Source organism: Lytechinus pictus, chromosome 1 (genome assembly GCF_037042905.1).
Source record: "Lytechinus pictus isolate F3 Inbred chromosome 1, Lp3.0, whole genome shotgun sequence".
NCBI classification, from domain to species: domain Eukaryota; kingdom Metazoa; phylum Echinodermata; class Echinoidea; order Temnopleuroida; family Toxopneustidae; genus Lytechinus; species Lytechinus pictus.
Window position 1 is genome coordinate 9069657 of NC_087245.1, and position 25200 is coordinate 9094856.

Consider the following 25200-nt stretch of genomic DNA (forward strand, 5'->3'; position numbering starts at 1 on the left):
GTCTTCCCAGAGGCAGATTCAATCAGTTTCAAGAAAAATATGTTCCCGAGGTTATGCTCGACCAAAATGGTACCGAAACGTGTTTTTTCCTGATGACGACTGACTTTGAAATTATTGTGACGTCAATCATTCATTTTTCCAAATTATGGGACTCTTGGCACGCAGGTGTGTTGTTACCATGGTAAATATTGATAATGAAAAACAAGCCAACATAAATTAACTTATAAGCAAAAAGATGCCTTCAGTGTCTTCAGATGGTTTCACACCTTTAACGTAATAGCATCCAAAATTTAAATAAGAACTGAACATTGTTTTAATGATGTACATGCATCACTTATATCAATCAGCTAAACGCGTTCATCGTATTGATCGTTATATTCATCTTTCACTCTGGATGTAACGGGTTAATGCCTAAATAGCCTACCGTAGCCTATGATACTTCAGACAAATTATCGTGAATAAAATCTTGGAGCACAGTTCTTACTTCGGTAATCGATATCACTCGTTTTGATCTGGGGCTTTTTGTCATCTCTTTAGATACAACAATCTTAGAATAAAAACTATAACGAATTCGGGCTCTCTTGGCACATCCTTTAACCCTCATTTTTAAGTGATCGGACAAGCACAAGTCATTTTCGTGAAGGTTTAAGCGAGCAGTATCTAAAACTTTTCAAAGATGGGGAACCGGAAGTACAGAACGGACGCTGGCAGTCAAACCGGAAGTGATTACGTGTATGACAACCCTGTAGCAAGCACTGTGTCCAATGAGAATGGGATCGCTGTGATATCAATGGGAAACTTTTGCACACATTCCAATGGAGGTAAGCAAAGGTGAAAATCAACCAAACAATAATGACTGTTAAAACTTTATAGAAGAAGGGATAGCTGTTTAATATTAATCAGGTATTGAACATTGGGAATACACATTTAAAAAATACTTTAAAAAAAACGATGTGCGTCTCACAAAAATAAGTATGATATCCGGATCACGAAATCGCTCTGGCATTGAAATTGTGATTGTAGTTTTTACTTTTTATATTTTTCGCTTATTGAATATGCAAGTCGAATTTATACCAAATCACGTATTGTTTAGAGAAGTTATCGATTTTAAGGGCCTTATATCGCTTTGCTCGTTCGCAAAGCGCCCAAAGGTTTGCACCTAGGCTATATCACGGTCCATATATTCAATATTCAGCCTCTTCAAAATTTGCCTCATTGAGAATATCCACTTTGCGCAACACGGAACTGTTTTTGGTTTGTCTGTTTTGTGGATAATTATTTTTTAAAGCAAATTTTAGCACATTTATTTACATTACAGGACGGGAAGATTTCCGAGAACGCTAAATCTAAACTCGATTCCAATTGCTCACATTTAAAACTAGGATACTTTTTTTCCGTCGACGGCATTTTCTCATGGTAATTTAGACACGATAACATATAGACCAAAGGCTAAATTCTCACTTCATTGGCCTCATTTGTCCCGTCTGTATGTGTATGCTCGACTGATTTCTATGGTAGTGTTCAACGTTCTTGGAACGTTTCTGTCCTCACCTAGGATTTAATACAGGACGGTAATCTCGAGAACGCTGTAGGATTCAGTCTAGCATTCATGAATTGTATAAAGTGTAAATTTTTAGTCTCACACTGTAGAAGAAGGGTTTGTTGCCTCGTTCCCCACGCTGTTAGGAGTTTTTGCTTTCACGACATAACACAGAAAATATGCCCATCAAATGACAATATACAGCTGGGAGGCTTTTGTCGAAAATTTGTGAAACGGAACAGCAATTTCTTCCTATTTTGAAATGACGAAATCATGCCGTTTGTCCTGAGTCCAGGACGAAACTGCTCTTATGATTTGAGACCAAATATTTCTTAGTTGCTTATGGTCATAAAAGGCATTTGACAATACATTTTCTATGTTCTCGAATCTGACATGCCTCGTGGAAGCGAAAACTACATATTTTCTCTGGATGACGTCATGGAAATGCGAAAGACGGTAACAATTATCATTGCTGAAAGCGTGGAGGGAGAATCAATGTGGATGATGATTTGTGAATCTTGTAAATATTTAGCATGCTCGGAACATATAGCTCTATGCTTGGAACGAATGTTCCCGAACCTGTGATTTTATAAGCTATTGGGCAAAATAGGTCGGTGTGAAGCGAATGAATCAGAACTGTTTTTTGGATAACGTGTTGGCATTGGCCATTTGGCGAGGAGAAAGAGGTGCGATAATATTACTCTTTACTCCATCCTTGAGGGAACACTTGATCTGAAATCTCTTGGTGTCACATAACACTACATTCTGCTAGGACGTTGTATCAGAGGGTTCATGGGGAACCCATCCCCCCAATCCCAGTGAACAAAGGGGGAAAGGACTGAGGACAAAAAAAAATAAGGCGAAAGGTACCATGTAAGATGATATGATATACATTCACATGGAGATACTATAGTATTGAAATATATCGGTATGATATACCCTTTCTTACTGAAAAGTACGCCATTTGAATTTGGCAAGTTGGATACCCCCATTCACCGTATGTGGGTACAGCCCGATCGTGAAAACAATTCTTTCACTTTACTGTACAAGCTTGGTGCCCACTTTGTAATGGCAGTTGCCACCCCCCCCCCCCCCCCGGTGCGACATCAGTATTGACTTGAAGTAACAAACTATTTGATTTAAAACATCTGAACGATATTATACTAAAAGATCATACTAGCATACTGGTTTGTGAAAGCGAACATAGTCCGTCTCTTCCTTCGAGTAAGGATATAACTTTTACCGTTTTTATATTTTTATTGCCATTTCAAATTCCGTAGAATTTGTGACAATGACAATATCGAGAACATGCACCTGCAGTATTACTTTACTATCGACCCGATTGTCGGAAGCCACCGTAAATAGTTGGCAAAAATAAAAAGAATTTCATTCACGAACCAGCAATTTTCAAGAATAACTAGGTTTCATTGTATATGGAGTAAACCGCTGTGGCTTCCTTGCCAAGTTCCGCTACAACGTTATGTTAAATGGGCGGAAAATATAACACAAAACAATAAACTGTGTGATTTGGAAGGCGCATTTCAGAAAAAATGCTATTATTCTGACAATTGGCGCCTAGGTCAAGAGCTAAAGTTGCACGCCTTGCAACATCTGGCTCCTTGGGCGAGCCCTGTAATCTAATGTGTCCCTGAAGGGACATCGCAAATAGACCAAATCGCGAATATTGCCGACAAAATTCACGGCGTCGCCAATTCCGTCTTGAATTTCGCGACGATATTCACGATGTCGCCAAATTCACGACGAAATTGGCGACGAAATTCACGACGTCACGAATTTTGTCGCCAATTTCGTCGTGAATTTGTTTTGCTTGCTCAGTTGCGGTACGTGCATATGGAACTCTTGCCGAGATTTTTAACCATGCTTTATGTAAAAATTGTAGGTTTTAACTTCGAATCATGATCCTTTTTTTACAAAGTGGAATAAGTATGTAGATTTGTTAGATCTAAGGCTGCCATCGCCTAGACGATCTAATTCTAAGTAAGTTGTTACAGACTACCGGTAGGCTACACTGTTAAAAAAACTGATTTTACAGACAAAAGAAAGAAGATTTTGCAAAAAGCAATAACAGAATCATTTTGTAAATTCATAAAATAGGAATTTTCTGCAATTTAACAGAACAGGTCTGTTTAAAAAGGGGAAAAGGGTGTTTTATCAAACATGTTAAAGGACATTTTTAAGGTTCCATACACCAAATACCAATTCCCTGTAAGATTACGCAATCTGGTAAGATTACAGGTGTTCTCGATACTCTGCTGCAGGAACTTGTTTTATTTTAAGGATAAATTTTCTAACAGTGTAGATCGATGTGTCTCGTTTCTTAATTCAGTGCCAAGCTCATGCCAACATGCACGTGATCGACTCGTCTTCTGGCGCTTGTACGAGGACCGCCCAAGCAAGCAAAACAAATTCACGTCGAAATTCGCGACGTCGTGAATTGTTGAAGACTACCGAGGACTAACGAAATGCACGATGTCGTGAAGACGGAATTGGCGACGTTGTGAATTTCGTCTCGATTTTCGTCGTCAATATTCGCTATTTGGTCTATTTACGATGTCCCTTCAGGGCCACCATAGAAATCGCACTCTATCTACTTTAAGATTAAAACTTGATATATATATAAAGCTCAGTTTCTCTCCCCATTTTGGGTAATATAATATATAGTAACTTTTTCAAGGTCAATCAATAAAATTGTTATCAAACATATCTGACATCTGTTGATACTATACAGTGCGTATCATAAAAGAGTTTACACTTATAAAAAGTCCTGTAAAATTATACATTTGTAATATCCTGAAGACATTTTAACATTTTAACATTGGTACAGATCCATTTAAGCAAATGACGATATAACTGTCGAAAAATATTTCCGCTTGAGTGAGCACCACTTAATTTTGAAAAGTTAGTAAAAAATGATTTACGCAGAACTTTGAAATAGTTATGCGAATAAAATTAGACCTTAATCATGAAGAACACATGGAATTTAGCTAGTAAAATTGATTTATGTATATATTTTACCTTTTTAACTTGTTTCCTTGCTCAAAACACTCTGAAGAGTGCAATGCGCCCCACCCCACTCCCCCACACACCGACGCCATCGTGACAATATTTGCTTTACACTGAGCTGTGATTTACATGAAATGGCTTAGGCTTGATTTTCATTTTGTTAATCATGGTCAAGCCTGGGAAAAGTGTGGAGAAAAACAAGTATTAAATGAAAAATGAAATGTAAACCCACTTTAAATGATAAAAACTTAGTGAAAAAATACTGGAGATGTCTGATATAAACTTTTCTTCAGATTCAGTTATGTCCTCAGATCCAGCTGGCACAAAAAAGGTAAAGGTTGTGCTTATTAAGTGTTGAAATTTCAAATTTGGGTGGCAAAATTGCTACAAAATGCTTGAATGTATCCGTTTTATTTCAATTGACTAAAAGTGCAAGGGAAATGTATGAGAAATGTTTCGCAGGTAAAGTTTGATTTCGCCCTTTCTCCTCGACACAGCGTGAAAACGAGCATTTCTGCGCAAACAGATTTCTGCGAGCTTTACAAAAATGGACAGTGCTCACTCAAGTGTAACATTCTGTCAAAACTTTTACTTTCATTGGATAGATGAGACCCAAACCAAAGATTATGTGTGAAAAAATTGCCCACATGTTGTATATTTTTTAATTCCCAGGGCTTTTTCAAAGTGTAAACTTTTTTATACGCACTGTATTACAAACAGTTCTATAACCTTGTTAAAAACTATCTGAATTAAAGTGACGTGATCGAGGCCGTGCTCCAGTAAAAGGCTGTTAATACAGACTCGAATGGTAATCATGAGAATCGCCTTTTCAAAAATGCAATTTACCTCGTGCATGTCATGCGCGATGGGATGGATATTTATGCAGTAAATAAGCCAACCTGATTTGGTTAGTCTCCTTAAATTCTCATTGATCGAGACAATGGGTTGTATGTGGGTGTTTGAAACACTAAGACCAAGTCAGTTTTGGTGCCGGTTTGTATGGTAATTTCTGACTGGTGGGTTGGGTTCCTAACCGCTCGTCTACTGACATATAAACGATGCTGGTTCATTTCATAACCCATTGAAAATGTTTATGTTCGTCTTTAGAAGCCCTTATTATGGACAACCAAATTTGGATTCATCAATGTTTTTGTCATGAATCTGCATGGCATTATAGAGCAATAATGTTTAATTAAGACCAACTCTCTCTCCTACTACCAGGCGTGGGTCGAGGGGCCACAACCCACAGTAGGCACATACAAATTAAAAAAAAGGAATGTATATAAAGAATACCCTGTCTAAACTCATGGCTCCTTTCCCTCTTGAGTCCTACCCCTTTAGAAGTGACGATGAAAATACCTTCATTTACCCAAATGAATACCTTCTATTTTGTTGGTCACATTTTTCGTTTGTTTCATAGAAAAAGTGACCGAATACTTCAAGGCAGATAGATAAGCGCTTCGAAACAAACTTCATTATTTCCCAATACAAGACAGGCCCATACGCATAATTATCCATAAATATTAAACTAGCACACAAACATTCACCTATCTGATCAGGGAGGGCGTGGCTATTCAAACTTTACGCCTTCTGTGTTAATACATGGAATTAATGGGAGTGATTTTATCATGCCAATTAATACATACTAGATCTTTGACTATCAATACAAATCCGTAAGCATATTTATGGGTTTGCTTTTAATTCATTTGTCTTACGATCGTTTATTATTTATGTGTAATGATCTCAACTCATGTATCTATGTACTTAGGTGGTTGAGCTCTGCCGTTCTGCATCCTATATTGTATATGCTGACCAAGATGGGTCTTGTAATTTTTGTAGACATATTTTTCATTTATATTAACTGCACATCAGCACCACAGTTACACACACATGCACCCTCACCACAAGCACGATCGCAGTATATCCCTTTACATAATCTCTGGTACTTTACATTTCATCAATTTGGATGAATTCACTCTCCTTTATTCCTGACAATTTAATAGAAAATTCACACAACAGTAAATATTACACACCTCAAGAATTTAACAACATATTTAGTAGTAATCATGATATTTCTCTTTTACACGCAAATTTAAGAAGTCTGAATAGAAACTTTGAATATTTTGAAAATCTCTTGCACACGTTAAACAATTTCAACTTTTCTGTTATTGGTATTAGCGAGACATGGCTACATGAAAATTCACCAGATTTGTTTAATTTACCAGATTATAAACTGATTAGGGCAGACCGCAAAGGAAAAAGAGGTGGAGGGGTAGCATTCTATATAGCCGAAAAACTAAAATTTAAGATCCGTTCCGATGTGAAACTCTTAAATGCTGAGTCTTTGTTTATTGAAATTGAAAACACAGAATTTAAAAATGTCGTCATAGGTCTAATCTATCGACCACCAGGTTCTAATTTTGATTCTTTTTATGAGGAAACAGAGCAATATCTCCATATAATAAGTAATGAAAATAAAAATTGTTTTATTTTTGGTGATTTTAATATCAATTTCCTACCCTCAGTCGACAATAATAAATCAAACAATTTCATGAAACTAATGTACTCATTTGGCTTCCATTCATTTATAAATAATTCCACTAGAATCAGCCCAAATTCATCAACTCAAATTGACAACATTTTTTCCAACGTACATAACATGAACAACAAAATGATAGGTGGAATTCTATGCTCTGAAGTTTCAGACCACTTACCCATTTTTCTAACCTGTGAGTTAAAACTACCTTACATTAAAACATTTAACCAACATACATATAGAAGAGAATCTAAACGTAATATTGAATTATTGAAACAAGACTTAATAATTGAGGAATGGGAGGATGTCTATAATGAAGATGACGCAAACACATCATATAATCACTTTAATGATAAATTACAACATTATTATGATAAGAATATCCCAATAGGTAGAATTAAAAATAATCGAAAAAAAATCCCCAAACTTCCCTGGATAACAAGAGGTATATTGAAATCAATACAAACACGTAATCGCCTTTACAAGTCGCATTTACGCAGACCGTCCGAAACTAACTTAAAAACATATAAAGTATATCGAAACAAATTGACAAAATTAATTCGTATATCCCGTAAAATGTATTATGCTAATAGAATAAAGGATGCCAGTTCAAACACTAATGCAACTTGGAAAATCATTAAAGAGGTAATGGGAACAAAGACAGACCCCCCTCCTACTGATGATATGACTTTAAATGGTTCTAAAATTGACACTTACCTTCATGCAAATTCATTTAATTCATTTTTCACAAATATCGGACCCGAACTTGCAAGCAAAATTAATAGCCCTAATGCGCGGTTCACCGACTATCTCCACGAACCAAATCCACACTCTATATTTCTTAACCCTACGGACCCCACTGAAATTATCAACATTACACGGTCTCTTAACAGTTCAAAATCACATGGACATGATATAATTAGTATGTCTCTTTTAAAAGAAATAATCCACCCACTTGCTAATCCTCTTAGTAACATTTTTAATAAATCATTATCACAAGGAGTTTTTCCCGACTTATTCAAAATTGCCAAAGTCAATCCAATTTTCAAAAAAGACAATCCCCATGAAATTAGTAATTATCGCCCCATTTCTCTTCTCCCAACTATATCAAAAATCTTAGAAAAAATAGTATATAATAGACTTTATAAATTCATTATCAAACACAATCTGCTAAATTCTAATCAATATGGCTTTAGGAAGAATTACTCAACAAACTTGGCATTAATTCAAATCTATGACAAAATTACAAACGCCATTGCTAACAAAGAACATGTCATTGGGATATTTTGTGACCTTAGTAAGGCATTCGATACACTTAATCACGACATTCTACTCTCAAAACTCAACTATTATGGCGTACGGGGTCAATCCCTTCTTTGGTTTAAAGATTACTTAAGAAATCGAAAACAATACGTCTCATTTAATGGTCACGACTCTGATTCACTTTTAGTTCATTGTGGTGTCCCTCAAGGCTCCATCTTAGGCCCACTATTATTTTTAATATATGTAAATGACATTATTAATACATCATCCATTTTATCTTTTGTATTATTCGCTGACGACACAAATATTTTTTTTTCTCATAAAAATCTCACTTCCTTATACAATATTTTAAATCATGAAATAAATAAAATATCACAGTGGTTCAAAGCTAACAAATTATCTCTGAACACACAAAAAACTCATTACATATATTTTCAACATCATTCTCATAATTCTAACACTCAAATTCACTTACAGATTGACGGCAAGTCATTAGAACGTAAAACGCACTCTAGATTTTTAGGGGTCATCATAGATGAAGCTTTATCTTGGAATGAGCATCTGCACCATATTACAATGTGTATTTCAAGAAGCATTGGAATTATTTCTAAGTTAAAATTTATCTTGCCTCTTAAAACTTTATTCCTATTGTATAATTCCTTAGTACTCCCGTACATAACCTATTGTAACGTTGTTTGGGCTAATTGTGGCTCTACAAAGCTGACTTCTATTTTTAGATTACAAAAGAGAATTATTCGCATTTGTACAGGGTCGCATTACCTGGCTCACACTGACCCTTTATTTTTCAAACAGAAAACACTGAAAGTTGCCGACTTGTACACTCTTCAAGTAGCTATCATTATGTTTAAGTATATCAATAATCTACTCCCATCGTCTTTTGATGACATGTTTAAGTTCAATAGTTCTGTCCATACCTACCCAACTCGTACATCTGGAAACTTTCATCTCACAAACCCCAGACTGTTAATTACCTCTAAATCAATTCGACATCATGGTCCAGACATTTGGAATAATCTTGCAAACAATATTAAATCTTGTTCTACTTTATACTCATTAAAATCAACTCTTAAAAAAAATATAATTCAATCTTATTCATCCGACACTTCAAATTGATTCTCATTAACAACCAAAAACTATAAATTAAAAATAATAACAATAATTATACTGCTATTTACAGCACCCGCACCTGCACCTGCATCGCACCCACTTGTTCAGCAATTACCGATCTTAGTCACGAACCCTTTTTATGAGGCCGCCATCAACTACAAGCTTAACCGCTCACGATGGCGGTCTCCTGCGTTCATTTGTTTATGCTGCTTTTTATTATCATCCTAATGTGAAGTATATGCCCAAATCATTTTTTTCTATTTTATGTAATGTGAAGTATATACCCAAACCATTTTTTTTTCTAATTATTATGTTTATGTTGTAAACATTATGGATTGTTTTATATATTGCAAACAATGTAAAAAAATTTTGATAATGTATTGTGAACGCAGAAATAAAATAAAACAAACAAACAAAAAACAAATTACGAGCAACGGCATTTTACTTTTGTTGGTACACCCCCCCCCCCCCATTTTGAAACACTGGATTCGCCTCTGTCTAAAATCCTGATCGTGCAGGTAATTTACAAGTGAAATCTTTCTACTGGCGAAGACCTAATTGGGCAGGAAATGTTTCTGTTAGGATACCCTAATTGGTTGAACTTGACCGTGAGCCAACTTTTTTATCAGTAGCGGTTTGTTGCTGTTTTTAGCTACTGCCTACTACCCAAATGTAATTCAGAGTCTTGAATCTGGGGCTTATAGATTTGTCGGTTTTGATTTTTCTTTGCACTTCTATTAAATTTTGTATACTGACTTATTGAGAGAGGTTATGTTATACCCCCACGTATTGAATACAATCCACTTTTAATCTTCTTTTTCCCTGACTGGACAACCTCCACCATTGTAATTTTATATAAGCAACAAAAACTACCCGCGATAAGCCTAGTCTTTTGTATTCTTTGGTACTCACGAGGGTACAGTTCACTACATGAGCTATCCTGCGCTTCATTGCTTTTTTTGTTATCTTCCTTGGATTAACCCCAGCTTAACGTCAGTTTTGCAGGTCATTTACAACCCGCGAGATAAATCGATTCGGGCTTTGTGGATTATTATTTGGATGAAATGTTGCCATAGTTTGTTACCTGTGGGGTAATGTGACTTTTACAGGAAAATTGTAATAAACCCCCTTCGAGCAAAATAAGGATTTTTAAAATGAATGTGGACGCTTAAGTCAAGCACCTAAGTGATATCAAGTAAAAATATCGATGGGTCCCGTTTTCCCCCTTTCGATTAGTTATTTCCTTTCCTGCACGTTTATATTTACATAACTTTCGCCTTGCCAATCCCACTCGATTGACGCTTTTACAAAATCCAAAAGAAAAACGATGCACCGCACGTGAAAACGCGCGCGGAATGAAGCAATACCTTTCTGTTAAGACTTGTTAGTGATTTAAACTAGGGACACAACTCTCTGATTAAACCATGGACCTGCAACAAAACTTGATTCGTGGAGGAGCTGCTATACAACATACTTGTCCTGATTAGGCTTATCCGACATTGTCTGCGAATATCCTGAACAGTCTGTTTGCCTGTGTTAGAACAGATTAGCAAGAGAAATTCATGATATTTATATAAGGATTGTTGCGTTTGGACAGCGTTATTCATAAATGAGATTATTCTCAAAATGGAAGATTGTTGGAGAAGACCGAAACAACTTTACAATGCACTGCTTAACCCCTCAGATCCCAAACGTCAGGAGATAAAGGAGGATAAGAAAAAGCCCCGTTTGACCTCCATATCAAAGGTTGAGAATGATGACATCGTCGACCAAGACGTCAATGACAACGAGGACACAAAATTTGGATGGCTTTGGTTCCGTCCAAACTGCCTACAGGTAACCTTCTAATCCTACTTGTACTTCTACACACTGTACGGGGAACGGACAGAAAGTACAGTATAAATTCTAATCACATACCATTCTGATCTCTAATTATCACAGTAAAAGGAAACATCCCAAAATTATAATTCCTGCAAACTTGGTTATGTGTCTAATTGGTTCACAGACTCTCAATTAAAAGAATTGCGATATATATATAAATCACTCTCATATTGAGATTGATGGAATTTTCTGTTCCATAAGTGCATAATTTGAGAGCAATCTTATTTTATGTTTGATTTGATTTGAAACGATCGCAATCCCTTTCAAGACGGGTTCCAAATCTTTATTTCAGATCCATAATCATAGTACCCCCCCTCTCTCTCTCTCCCCCATTCTCCCTTCTCATTATTAACACTTCCATGAACAACAGCGATTGCATTTTTTTCTATATTAATTTTTTTAAATTAATGTAATGTACATAATCGAAAAATTCAACTTATTTTTATCAATTTAATTCAATTTTACATAATTACATATTGTAGTGATAGTTAATATATCGAATAAAATCACATAATTTACACATGTGTCTAGCATTAAACGATAGAGAAAAACGAGAAATTATGAATACAAAAACGATTAGTGTCAAAATATATTCTAAAAGTGGTTCAGCAAAATATGCATGACATGCGTGGATAAGAAATAAGGATATATTTGCCCATATTTTTAATTTGCGGCCAAAAATAGGGGGAACAAACAAACAAAACCGTACAAATTCAACACAAGTCACACATGATTATGCCACATAGCTAAGTAGGATTAATGAAATTCATTATGTTCATGTGCCAGAGTACGATAATTGCATTTTTCACTAACAATTGCCGAATTATTACACACATGCAGTGCTTTCTTGAAACTGCATGTTTATACCTTTCAAAAAAATCTTATCGTCCAAATCACTTCCGAGACTTGTAAGATCCATATACATACTCATGATCATAGAGTTGAAAGAGAACGTGTAACGGGTAGCTTAAAGGTGACACGAATATTATCTCCGTATATATTTAATGTTTCAATACTTTACAAACTGTTTTAGAAAAATTACTGACACAATATGTCAACCATGTAGGATGAAGACGGAAGAATAATATAGCTACAAATAAAAAAAAAAAGGGTTCCTCATTTTTTTAATTTAACAAATAAAAAAGGGGTCCTCCGATCTGAAAAAAGGAACATTTCCCGAGCAGAACTCTGAAAAATTCATCAAAATCTGATATTTTTATGAAAACAGTTCTATGCACGCCGTCAAGATTATTCATTAGATTGACTGATGGCATCATGTCCCCACTTCACTCTTTGTTATGTTATTATATGAGATCGTAATTAATTCGTATTTCCTTACGTGTGTATAAGATATGTCTCCCTTGAGTTTTTGCAAAGATAAGTCACCGCTACATTATTTTACAAGTCAAATCAGTTGTCAATCCAATATTTTTTCATCTTGGTGGATAAAATTTGACTAAATACAATTTCATATAACAAAATAATAAGAATAAGTAAGAATAGGGCATCATTAGCTTTCTCATTGCATATTCACGAAGACTTGCATAAAAATATTTCACCGAAATAAAGTCCGATTTTAAAATGGCAAAACTTTGTTATTTCTTGTCTGATTTTAATAATACTTTAAGTATTTCGTTTGTCTGATTTTACTTTATCTGTTCAAATCACTGGCTTACAAATGAGTGGGCTTGGGGCGTTTGCCCCCCAAAAATATGACCAAAAAAAAAAAGAAAATGAAAAAAAAAGAAAAAAGAGAAGTGTGAAATATGATATTTTTTAAATATTATGTCAAAATATATCACAAAATTAGATTTTTGTAATAAAATTTCGAAAATTTGGCTCGCTCGCTGTTAACTTTTCATATATTTTAACGGATACGCCATATCTGACCCCTTCAACATTTTTTGGCTCATCATACCACTGGTTCAAATCACCTTTTTTTGCTTCGAGTACCCCTTTAAACCACTGATCGTTTGCTGTTTAGATATTCCCTTTTTTAGTTATGTATAAATGTAAATTAAATAAATGTTTTTTCATCATAACAAATGCTATTTCATTTTTGTTATTACCTGGTATCCTTAGGTCTTCAACACGCCCTTGGGTTACTGTTTTATGTTATGCCTGGTGTCCCTCGTGCAAGGAATGACAGCTTTTGGTTTCGTCTACATCAGTCTATCCACCATAGAGAAACGTTTCTTCCTCAACAGCGTGCAGAGTGGTAGCATATCAAGTGCTTATGATTTTTCGTCGCTTATTGTGGCGGTTATCGTTAGTTATATGGGTGAGAGGGGACATCGTCCACTATGGGTTGGATTTGGCTCCATGCTCTTTTGCGCAGGTAAGATTGAATGGAATATACATATATATATATATATATATATATGTGTGTGTGTGTGTGTGTGTGTGTGTGTGTGTGATATGCAATATGCACGATATATATATATGTATATATATATATACATATATAATATATATCATGCCTTTCACGTCATTCTATAGATGTAAGGCGCAGTTGTGGCGCCTTTTGTGGTAAAGAGAAGGCGTCATGTTTAAACACGAGTCTCGGGCGTGATTTATTGATGATATTCCAGTTATCCCAACGTAATAGTATTAATAAAAACTTTCGAAGTTCTGAAATATTGCTTTTTATCAGGTCAAAGATAATAATGCATTGACCCTCAAGAAAAGTTCAAAGAATTGTGCATTGTTTGGATGAAAGTGTGATACACTATGTATTATTCATATAGAGTTTATACCTCTTCTCTATGCAACCCTATTATTATTAAACAAAAATTGTCTCTGCAGCACAACAGAAAGGAATGAAAATATACTTTACATTATTAATTACATCAAAATGTAGGCATACATTATGAAATAAAATATACTTCATTGATATCACATGGCTTGCTTAAACGTATCATTTTTATTAGCATGATTAGGGACTATATATTCTTCTTCTTTCAAAATCAAATATTTTTCTTTCTGTTAGATCTATTTGATATTGTTAGTTGTTGCAGGATAACATAATAATTTCCTTTTATTTTCTATCATCTTCTATTATGTGTTTCAACTATATATGTAGTGCCTAAAGGCCTCCGCAACCAGTACGTCTATAAGTTGTGCAGAGAGTATGTCCTTAACTGTTCTTAACTTGAGTAAGATAACAATATTCACTTCGACTTCAAACAAGTTGGACCCGTTGCTTGAACCGAAACTGTTTTCATTCTCTCGTCCCACATTCGCATCTAATTTTGTACAAGCTTTCCATTTCTATCTTTAATACCTCATGTCAACCAAGTGGGATTTGAATTTGCCTAAATGATGCTGAAGGTCTCGGTCCAGTAACACAAAGGAACACAAAGCTTTTTAATGGCAGTGATCGTCGAACATTTTTCTACGATTGATTGTATTGACTACAATGTACAATCAATCGTAAAAATCAAGCATACGATTAATAGCTTACCTTTATGTTACAGGCTACTGGACACAAAATACAGTAAGCAAATCAAACATAATGACACTGTAATAACTTTCCAATTACGTACAGGGTCTATCACCTTTGCAATCCCTCACTTCGTCACCCCGAATTACGTCTATCAAGAAGTCGACTCAGACTATTGTGGTCTACCAAACGAGACACTCAGCTGTGATGACCATGGTTATGAAGGTGACGACACCGATTTTGAAGACACTCCTTTATCAAAGTACTACTGGTTCTTCATTATTGCCCAGGTAATCCTCATAATCTGAAGAATTTTGGGAATATTATCGACGCCAGATGTATCATGGTATATTAGCGGGATTTAATCTTTCTTTTCGCGACGCTACATGATGAAACATTTATGATATCAATTAATCTTCTAATTTCATGATATACACCTTATACGATTGCCATATATTTATAATATATCCAAGTGAAAGATTCTTTGCTGTATAGAAGACCCTACACGAAATTCAGCGCCAAATTTTCGTTAAAGATGAATCGGAAATTACAACTAATTTCGCATGTTGTATCAATATCAATACGATAAGCGCTTTCTACTAAAGATATGGATATTTATGAGGTTCGCAACCAAAAGACCTCCCTCAAAAGCATAAGTTCCATTAACAATTACAGTAGTTTCGAAAGGCCCAACCCCATATATATAAATATAAATATTGTCTTTTTTTCCCCCTAAAAACCAGGTATTGCATGGTATCGGAGCTGCTTCTCTTTACACACTTGGGGTTGCATACGTCGATGAAAATGTTCCTCCTCGACAATTTGGCATTTTCATGGGTAAGAAGGTTTATTGTTGTTGCTGTTGTTGTTGCTGTTGTTTAATATTTCAATGCAATCACGGAGCTTCACTACATTTTTTTTTATTGCTAAGCGAAATCTCGAAAAGGGGACAATAACGTACAAATGTTAAATGCTATCATTTATTCATCATCTTGATCTGTGTATACAGTATTTGCATTATCATAAAGCATATCGTGTGATATAAACTGAATCAAAAACTAGATTTATGTTTAGCTTGGTAAAATGATACTCGATTTTACGATTTTTATATAAAATGAAATATAAACGTATTATCTTCAATCGCTGATAACCATGTAGGGCCTATTTGTCGACGCAATCATTTGAAAGATGAGGACACTCAATTAATGTTCAATGGAACCAGTTCCTTTAAATTATCAAAATTATGGGTAAGATCACATCGGGAAAGCTCGCAGACAAGGACGTGTAAAAAATGATTGCAAGGTCCAGATCTAGCCTACACTTCACCTAAACAATACTTGAGCAATACATTGGCAATGAGGGTAACATTGGAATTTGTAAGTAACTTCTTGTAGTTAAGAAATGCGTTATGCGGTGAATTGAGATGCAATTTCAATGAGAGATTACATAATATTTTTGCAGGTATCTACAATGCGGTCACAGTGGCGGGGCCTTCACTTGGTTACATCATTGGGGGAGCATTCCTGAATATCTATACTGACCTAAACGTTGATAAAAACAGGTAGGATTGTCTTGTGAATACTGCGCTTGAACGCCTCAAAGAGGCTATAGACGTGCAGGTCATTCATGCAATCGCTGCCGCTATATACTTCTTTTAGTTAGCATGTTTTTGCTTAGCTGTTTCTTAAATGCAGTATAGCATTTTCAAGATCACGTGACTTCTTTTTAATTGCATCTACTATGAATAATATTTCACCCCCTCCCCCTATATTTGTAAGGCCCTGGAGGTATCTTTTCTCCAGTGTTTCAATTAAAAAATAATAATTGCAATTTATTGTATATGTGATAATTCGTGCACCATATTGGTGCATTGCCTTTGCAACCGATATGTACACAATATTTACGAAAACGGGAGTCGATTTTTACATATTTATATTTCCTTTCTTCCTTCTATTCACACTTTTCTTTAAAAAAAATTATCATAAAAATCTTATAGTCCCTATAAAAATCAGTGTTCCAGAAGGTTAATCAAAATGTTTTGAGTCCATTCGGAACCCGGGGCTTAAAACTAATGCCGACAACATAAATTTACGTTACATTGTGTAACTTTAGGAATGACATACTTTGATGTTCTACTGGTATACCTTTCTGCATGCCAACCTCAGCAACTATGTTCTCGCCAATACAAGGATTTGTTTCAATCGCAAAGTGGGAGTAACTGATCAAGAACATTGTAGCATGGGAATTTTGTTCAGAATAGGCCTAACCATAAACCAATGGGAACCGTTTCATTATCTTCTTCGAATGAGCGTTTGCTTCGGGTTCCAGGAGCCCGCAACATGAGTAGACCTTGCTCGCCATTTTAAAATTTATGATTCTCATTTCATTCCATTAGTCTTACTGTCGATGTAACCAGTCCTCTCTGGGTAGGTGCCTGGTGGATTGGCTTCATAATGAATGGGATTCTTCTCTTCGTGTTTACATTCATCTACATGGGATTCCCAAAGGCTCTACCAGGTAAATTGAGTTGATGATGGTCATGGTGGTCATGGAGGTGGTGATGGTGATGGTGGAGGAGGTGATGATGATGATAATGATGTTGATAATGATGATGATAATGGTGATGATGATGATGATGGTGGTGGTAGTGGTAGTGGTGGAAGTGATGGTGAGGATGATGAACATGCACTGTTTATTATAATAGGTGTGATGATAGTGATGATGATTATGATGATGACGATGATAATGATGAATTCATGTAGACCATAACCATTAACATTGATCAAAATTATGAATTATACCATGGAACAATCCGACCATGTATGGATTTTTGTATTCCATCCTCATTTGCTAGCTTCAATTTTATGCTTAGTTCTTACTGCCGAACTGATCACCTCGGTCAAGCTCGATTAAGATATTTTCGGCCTGATCTGTCTAGCTCTGCAAGGAATCGAGATCAGTCTACCAAATAGTCGTCGCCGCGCTGTCATGATCGCCGTTGCTCAAGCTCTCTACTTGAATTTGTTGACCAGGTCCAGAATATTTGAATACACAACCCGAGAGTTGTCAATCACTCCAATTAAGGTAGATCACTCACAAAGATCACATTACGGATCTAGACCAATTAGGATGAGAATACCTTGATGGGACTTGATCGTGTACGGAAGTATATGAACCAAGCATCATACACTTCTACTATTTGATTGTAGTTACTGATTTTTTATTTGATGAAATAAAGTGTTCACATATTTTTGTATCTCAAGAATTCCATTTTTTTTTCCAGGGCGAGATAAAGTGATGGCAGAACGACGAATAGAGACCCAGAAAGGTCAAGATTTCAAAACCGAGAAAGGGGCACTTAACAAACTCAGAGCATTACCACGTGCTATCATCAGCCTCTGTACCAACCTTCCTTTTATGTTCTTGAATGTTGGTTCCGTCCCGGCGTTCTTCCTTGTGGCTGGTCTTGCCGTCTTCGGACCCAAGTATCTGGAGTCCCAACTAGCTATGACACCAAGTGAAGCTGCTTATGCTATGGGTAAGCCCAGATTGCTACTTTCATGGCCTTTGGTGCCCCCTTTAATTAAGGCTTATATTCTATTCTTGTCTGCCTACATGGTTTTATTGGATAATATCATTTTGATAATATCAAGCTATGTTTCATTTGTGGACAACAAAAATGAAATCCTCTCTCGATTCGTCAATTATTCTTTCAGGTGTCATTGCGGTCATTGGAGGCATCACTGGCGCCCTCATCGGCGGAATATTGATCAATCGGTTGGATCTGAAGTTTCCTGGTTTGATGAAGCAGAGCATGATCGCTACCTACACAGCGATCTTAGCATGCGGTATTTTCTTTGCTGTCTGCCCAACAGTCGATTTCTCTGGAGTCACCGTCAAATATAAAAGCAGGTATGGCATGAAAAGTGTCATTCAAATTGAATAATTGGATTCCTGCTAAACCTCTTTGAGACTTCTATGTCCATTCAATTCAATTCAATTCAATTCAATTCATTTATTTGACATCCTTTAAAAACATATGTACAAGTATACAACAACAAAGGAGTAAAAGAATTTAAATCACAGTATAAGCGATAAAAAATTGTCAAAATATAAAAGAAATGAAAATAAAATGTAGCGGATGTAGGAAGTCAGAAAGGCCATTGACCTGTAAAAGCCGACTCCCTTGATTACTACATTATGGTACGATTAAAAACACAAATAGAATAGTGGCCAAAAAACAAACAAACAAAACAGACACGAACACATCGAAATAACCCCCCCCCCCCCCTCATATAGGCAGTTGGAATTATTAACTATAAGTAGACAGTTGGTTTTGTTTCAATCTACGTTTCAATGATGAGAATGTAACAGATAATTTTAAAGTATCGGGTAAATTATTCCACAAGTTTGGTCCTTTATAACGAATTGTAGATTTAGAAAGCGTATAACGAAAGAACGGTATATATAATTTGTTTGAATTTCTCGTTACATAATTATTTATACTGCTATTAAATATAAAATAAGTATTAAAACAAGATGGAAAATAGAATTTAAATTGAAATATTTGTACATAAATAAAATAATTTGCGATTCATAAAGTTCATTTAGCTTTAAAAGTCTTAGCTTATATGTAAATTGGGCAAAACAGATTATTGATGGTCCTGCTTGGCCTGAACTAGAATGGTTTGTCCTTGTTATTGAGGCGTATGTGAGCAAATCTTTTAAAACTTTAATTCCTGATTAAAGCTCGGGAAAATGACTAGATTCATTTTTTTCTGATGTAGGAAAATGTCAATAAATCGCACTTATGTTATGACATTACTATGATTCTTAACCGATCAATCTTATCCAAGCCATCAGAAATCTTTTTTATTTCCATTTTCTTGACTCGTTTCATTAGCGGTCATTCAAGATTTCAGAATGTTCATGCAATTTCAAATACATTGTTGTTTGTTTTGTTTTCAAAGAAAGTGCAAGCATCGTTACCAGGAATGCGTACACCATTTCCATAAATTTGATTATATGATAAAATAGCACTGTCTGCTGTCGGACACAAGTGCCGTAGCTAGGAATCGAACCCCGCACTTTCATGTGTCTAGTTAGGGACCATCAGGACCACTCTGCAACGGTACCTCCACAATTAGTTGGTTTGGGGATCGATAGTGAATTCGTTGTCCGGTGGAAGTCAGACTATACATCTTTTTCTAGATTTCCACCTCTTTTCATCTTTTTCAGCGAACCACATGACGGGCAGTTTGAGTTGAACTCTACATGCAACTCACGTTGTTCGTGTTCTAACAGCTATGATCCTGTATGTGGGAGCGATGGGATCATGTATTACTCGGCCTGCCATGCGGGTTGTGAAGTCGAATTCTTGACCAGCGGTGAAGTGGTAATTTACTTTTCTTAAAGAATAATCAAATGACGGTTCCTTCAGCATGCCAGCTCATCGTTTTGATTAATTTCATCTATTTCATCTATAGGTGGTCATTCACTGTGTTTAAATTCAATCTTATACCACTCTACATGTTATTGTTTAAGTTCGTAATCTTTGCTTGGTTTCATGAATTTGAGCAACAGCGAGATTACACCTTTCCATCCATTCAACTTTGTCGTTAAAGAAATGTTACATTAACCAAATTGATGATTTGTAGAACCGCTAATTTAGTGTGTCTTCTGATGAGCTATGTAGAATAGCTATTTTATGCCAGATTATTTTATTGTAAAACAAGCATTCCGTCCTGATCCTGATCGGGACACTCTGAAGATCCAGTCTACTCTTCTAACTAATAATAATTCATGATGATTGAGATAATATGACTCCAATCTGTCATAGGTATGACTCAATATTATTTACTAGTCTCACAGATTCATAAATAAGACACATTCATAATCATTTACCCTGGGTCTTCATTTACTCCAAGACATTACTTCCTCATGTTTATAGACTGTCATTTATTATGGCAATGGTACATCCATATTAATGTCTTTACATTTCACATTTTTATCAGGTAATATCTAATGTAAATGAATTGAATGCATTTAACTCAACCTCTGATACAACTTTGTATTTCACTTAGCTATTACACGAGTGCAAATGCGTCCATGACTCAGACTTACCTAGCGACTTTGGTACAGTGAATTTTGGTACCTGCTCGACATCCTGCCCTTATAAATGGCTCTATTTTGTTGGTTTAAGTGTCATTGTCATGCTTGGAGCTGTGTCGGGTGTGTCAGGGTGGACTGCAACCATCAGGTAATTTAGCTTTAATATCAATAAATCAGTCCTAGGAAAACAATATATCCCCCCCCTCCAAAAAAAGAACAAGTTGACAAAATGAGCACATGGTACAGAGTAATATAAAATATATTGGATTTTTCTTACAAGGAAATAATCCATTTCTCTACCGCTTATACAAATTATAGATCATTTTGGGGAAGGCCAATTATTCAACGCTAATATATTTACCCTCCTTGAATCAGACACCACCGGGAACATTTTATTTATTCTAGAGAGGGCACAGGAATAGCGGGAATGTTGGGATTCCTATTAAGGGATCCAAGCTCCCATGCAGTCTCTTTGAACAACCCTTTACGTGATTGTACGTGATAGTACTACTGCATTGCTCGTTTCAGAAAGATTATAATGACATTTACTGACGAGCCCATCCTTTTTTAATGAATATTTTCTAATCGTAAATCGAATACTGAGGTAAATGTAAACCATCACCTTCAACGGGGTAGTAAGGAAACTATGGTTGGTGTATGCTTTGAATAATCAGTACGTGTTTTTTATTATTATTTATTTATTAGATGCGTGCCTCACAGTCAGAGGGCGTTTGCCATGGGCATCCAGACTTTGATCTACGGGTTGCTAGGTAAGAACCTATATATTGCTTATGAGGTATCCGACAACACCAGTTCAAAGTGGAACTTGGAATCCTTACGTGCGTGCTCATCGTAGCAACCAAATAAGAAGACGAACTTGTCTGTATCTGCGTCATTGGTGAACCTGTTTTATGAAACACTACACACCCTTCTTCTCTTGTGGGTGTTCATGATTCCCCAAAATATAGAGTAAGGATAGGAAAAAATACTCGGCCACGGGTTACGCTGGTTTTAACCCTACATCCCCTATTATAATTATGAATAACGTTAGAGAACCACTCGACCTCTATGGATAATTCGTAGATAAAAAAAAAATTCCTCACTTATTTGCTTTATTATTGTTCTTTTCTTATTCAGGTTCTGTACCTGGTCCCATTATCTTTGGATTACTGCTGGATAATTCGTGTCTCTTATGGGAGTCTAGCTGTGATGGCTCGGCCAACTGTTGGTTGTATGACAACAAGCTCTCCGCTAGGGGGTTTCTGATCCTCAGTGCCAGTTGTGAATTCATCGCCGCTATATGCCTTACTCTCGCACTAGTATCATACAAATCCCCAAGCAAACAATCAGAACTTGAGGGCGGGATGAATAAAGAGTTTGCAAGCCAGGATGAATTAGATACTGTTGCGTGAATACCATCAAAATCATAATTTCAATTATTATTATACGACGAAACGCACTGAAATCCCTTATAGAGTGGAAAAAAAAAAACGTCCTGGACCTTGCAGGCAACGCACATAAATATGACTGTAAGTGTGGCGCCATCTATCACAGCATCACATATTTTGATTCACCACGTTACCAAGATTACTTTGTTGAATTATCGGGTTACGCGTAATGTTTTTATGACCACACAACGAGTGTAGGGGATATGTCCCATAATATGTGGTTTTGCATCAAAGTTGAGATTAACAGTCTTATTGAACCCATATTCACGGAAAGGTTCTTAATTTTTCTTTGTATGTACACTACGGCTTAGTCACCGCATAAAAATGAATGACCTGTTATGATAATGACTGTGATACATGGTATCCATGTGTCTCTTATGAACGAAACGTAAGATGAAATGACAAACCATAATCTAACTGGAGACTTACGTATCTTTTGATTCGAGTCCTGACAATACATCTACTTTATATAATGAATCAAGCACTGTCGTGATAACATGATATACAATGATGATAGTCTATTTAAAAATCTTACAGAAACGACAAATGTTTCGGCCTAAAAAGACCTAAAATGTTTAAAATACCTCTTCACCTGCCAGTATATCTGATATTCTGTTTAATCTTTCCTCAATACCTCAAGAGATATGTAACTTAATCAATATAGTAAACATCGTAAATATCAAAATGATATCCTTGACTTTAGCATATTGTACAAAAATTGTTGGAGGACTATTGTGTATATATATTTCAAGCAGTACTATGATGTCGTGCAGCCTGTATAGAAGATTACTTAGTATGACATTGATTTTTATTTCTTTTCTTGTAGAGCTTCATTTTCAATCTTTTAGACGGATAAGGTTCTCATCCATGTTATGATAGTCTCATATAAATGGATGCCAATAGGGATAACTCATTGATTATATTTAAATATATAATGTGAAAGTATTGTATGGGATGATCAATTCATCTCTAAATATTGACATCAAACGCACGGGCATGGGGTGGAAAAAAGAAACTGCAAAAATATTTGTAAGATATAAGGGGAAAGGGTGAAAGAGGAATGCAAAAAGAGGCAAGAAATAAATATATTTGTAAAGGAAATTACTGGATTATAATGTACATTATACGATTCATTTGATTTGGTAGGGGAATACATTACATCTCCTTCAGCCTTGGGTCCTCTTGTCCTCTATCAAAATATTCTGATACTGATCATGTTCATTTATTACTATTATTATTATCATTACCCAATGCTGACGGTTACGGAAACGACCGTTGATGATATATCAAGAATAGTAAGGGGGCAAAGACGAGAGAGGAGACGAACATTGAAGGAAAGTTAATTCAATAATTTCCATTCAAACATAATACAAAGTAATATAAATCAGATAGAAATATAAGGATTGATATGTTGAAAAAAAAACAGTATAAAATAATACATATGAAAATCTGTCTGTGGGTCCATTAAAAGATAACAGGAAAGAGATAACTGGGTCATAATATAGTAACACTATTTTCTGTTAGAAAGATTAACCTTCTGGTGGTCATTCTGGACGTGACCTAAAAAAGTACATGGAGTCGTTTCTTAAATTAATGCTAGATAGCTATTTGATGTCGTTTTTTACTTCCGAATATAGTTGGAGATTATTTACCTCATTCATTATTAAGTTGAAGTTGATGACTAAGTTGCATAATGCCACAAACGCATTTGCAACATCAATAATTGAATGAGAATGAAATATTTAGAGGTTTTATCCGGATTTTGCATCCAATGTGTTCAAGTGATAGATATTGAATAGTTTAACCTTTTATGTACATACTAAATTTTAAAAAAATATCAAGAATATAGTTATTCGAAAAGTTAACTATTTCGTTGTACATACTCTTTAAGGTCATGAATATTTTTATCATTATTTCAATTTTTATTATTGTTTTCATTTTATTGATATTTTTATTGTTGTTCTGTATTATTTCTCATTGTCATTTTATCATTATATTCATTAGCATAATTTTCTTCTTTGTTCTTATCATTATTACCGTTATTGTTATGACTGTTATTATTATCAGTATTATTATCATTATTAGTAGTAGTGTCATCGCTTTGATTCTTTAATAATTCAAATCAATTTTACTTCTTTGAAGCTGATTTACAGTATTACCAGTAAAAGGTACTAATAATTGTATATGTTAATAGATTAATTATTCTTTATCTAGCGAGAGTCCTTGATACAGTACTGATAATCTGTAAATATTTGCCCATGGGTCATATTTTTGTATATTGTATTTGGAGAGTTTAATGAACTATATAATCTTTATATTAAAAATGGCATTTTCGAATGCTGCTGTAGTAAGCTAACTTATCTGAAATTGTATTATTTCTCTTTCCGATCTACACTTGAAATTATTTTAAAAAATAGATTTCACTTTATAAATGCCGAGTGATATATATTTTCTTTTTATTTTCAGGGGAAAGCACACTTTAAATTGATTGATCTCCTTCTGTTGGTCAATTATCATGATTTTGTATCGTGTATGTACACAAGATATATATATATATATATATATATGAAGAGTTTTTATCTTTTCTAAGGACGGTGAATTTCCTATATATCTAATTCTAAAAGGAGCTAAATCCAATAATATTCATAACAATTGTAAGATTCTGTTATTTTCATCAAAATTTGCACTGACGTTGTGAACTTGTATCCACAACATGTACCCAAAAAATGAATGTATAACTTAATGTAAAATAGGAAAAATAACAAATTTTAGATAACCGTATCGTGGATTTACCTCCTTTTGGAACAAAACTGTTTTGGATTTAGCT

The 25200-nt window shown here is 35.1% G+C and overlaps 2 protein-coding genes across 7 annotated transcripts in view; one reads left to right on the forward strand and one right to left on the reverse strand.

The window, feature by feature from the left end:
* The window catches only part of LOC135153222 (uncharacterized), a 1173865-nt gene that overhangs the window by 654304 nt on the left and 494361 nt on the right, over positions 1-25200 (reverse strand). The gene's annotated exons all lie outside the window — the stretch shown is intronic.
* LOC129256972 (solute carrier organic anion transporter family member 4A1-like) lies at positions 1562-24733 on the forward strand. Of its 6 annotated transcripts, none has more exons than XM_064095332.1 (13): positions 1562-2413; positions 11176-11327; positions 13455-13710; positions 14920-15104; positions 15558-15651; positions 16276-16375; positions 17210-17331; positions 18098-18352; positions 18531-18726; positions 20053-20209; positions 20898-21073; positions 21631-21695; positions 22063-24733. In XM_064095332.1, exons 3-13 carry the CDS (start codon positions 13485-13487, stop codon positions 22335-22337), a joined length of 1851 nt encoding a protein of 616 aa, XP_063951402.1. In that variant the 5' UTR covers positions 1562-2413; positions 11176-11327; positions 13455-13484; the 3' UTR covers positions 22338-24733. The 6 variants fall into 6 exon arrangements, with proteins under 6 accessions (XP_063951402.1, XP_063951423.1, XP_063951384.1 ...); XM_064095353.1 differs by having other exon boundaries at positions 1636-1657; XM_064095314.1 differs by having other exon boundaries at positions 1749-2226.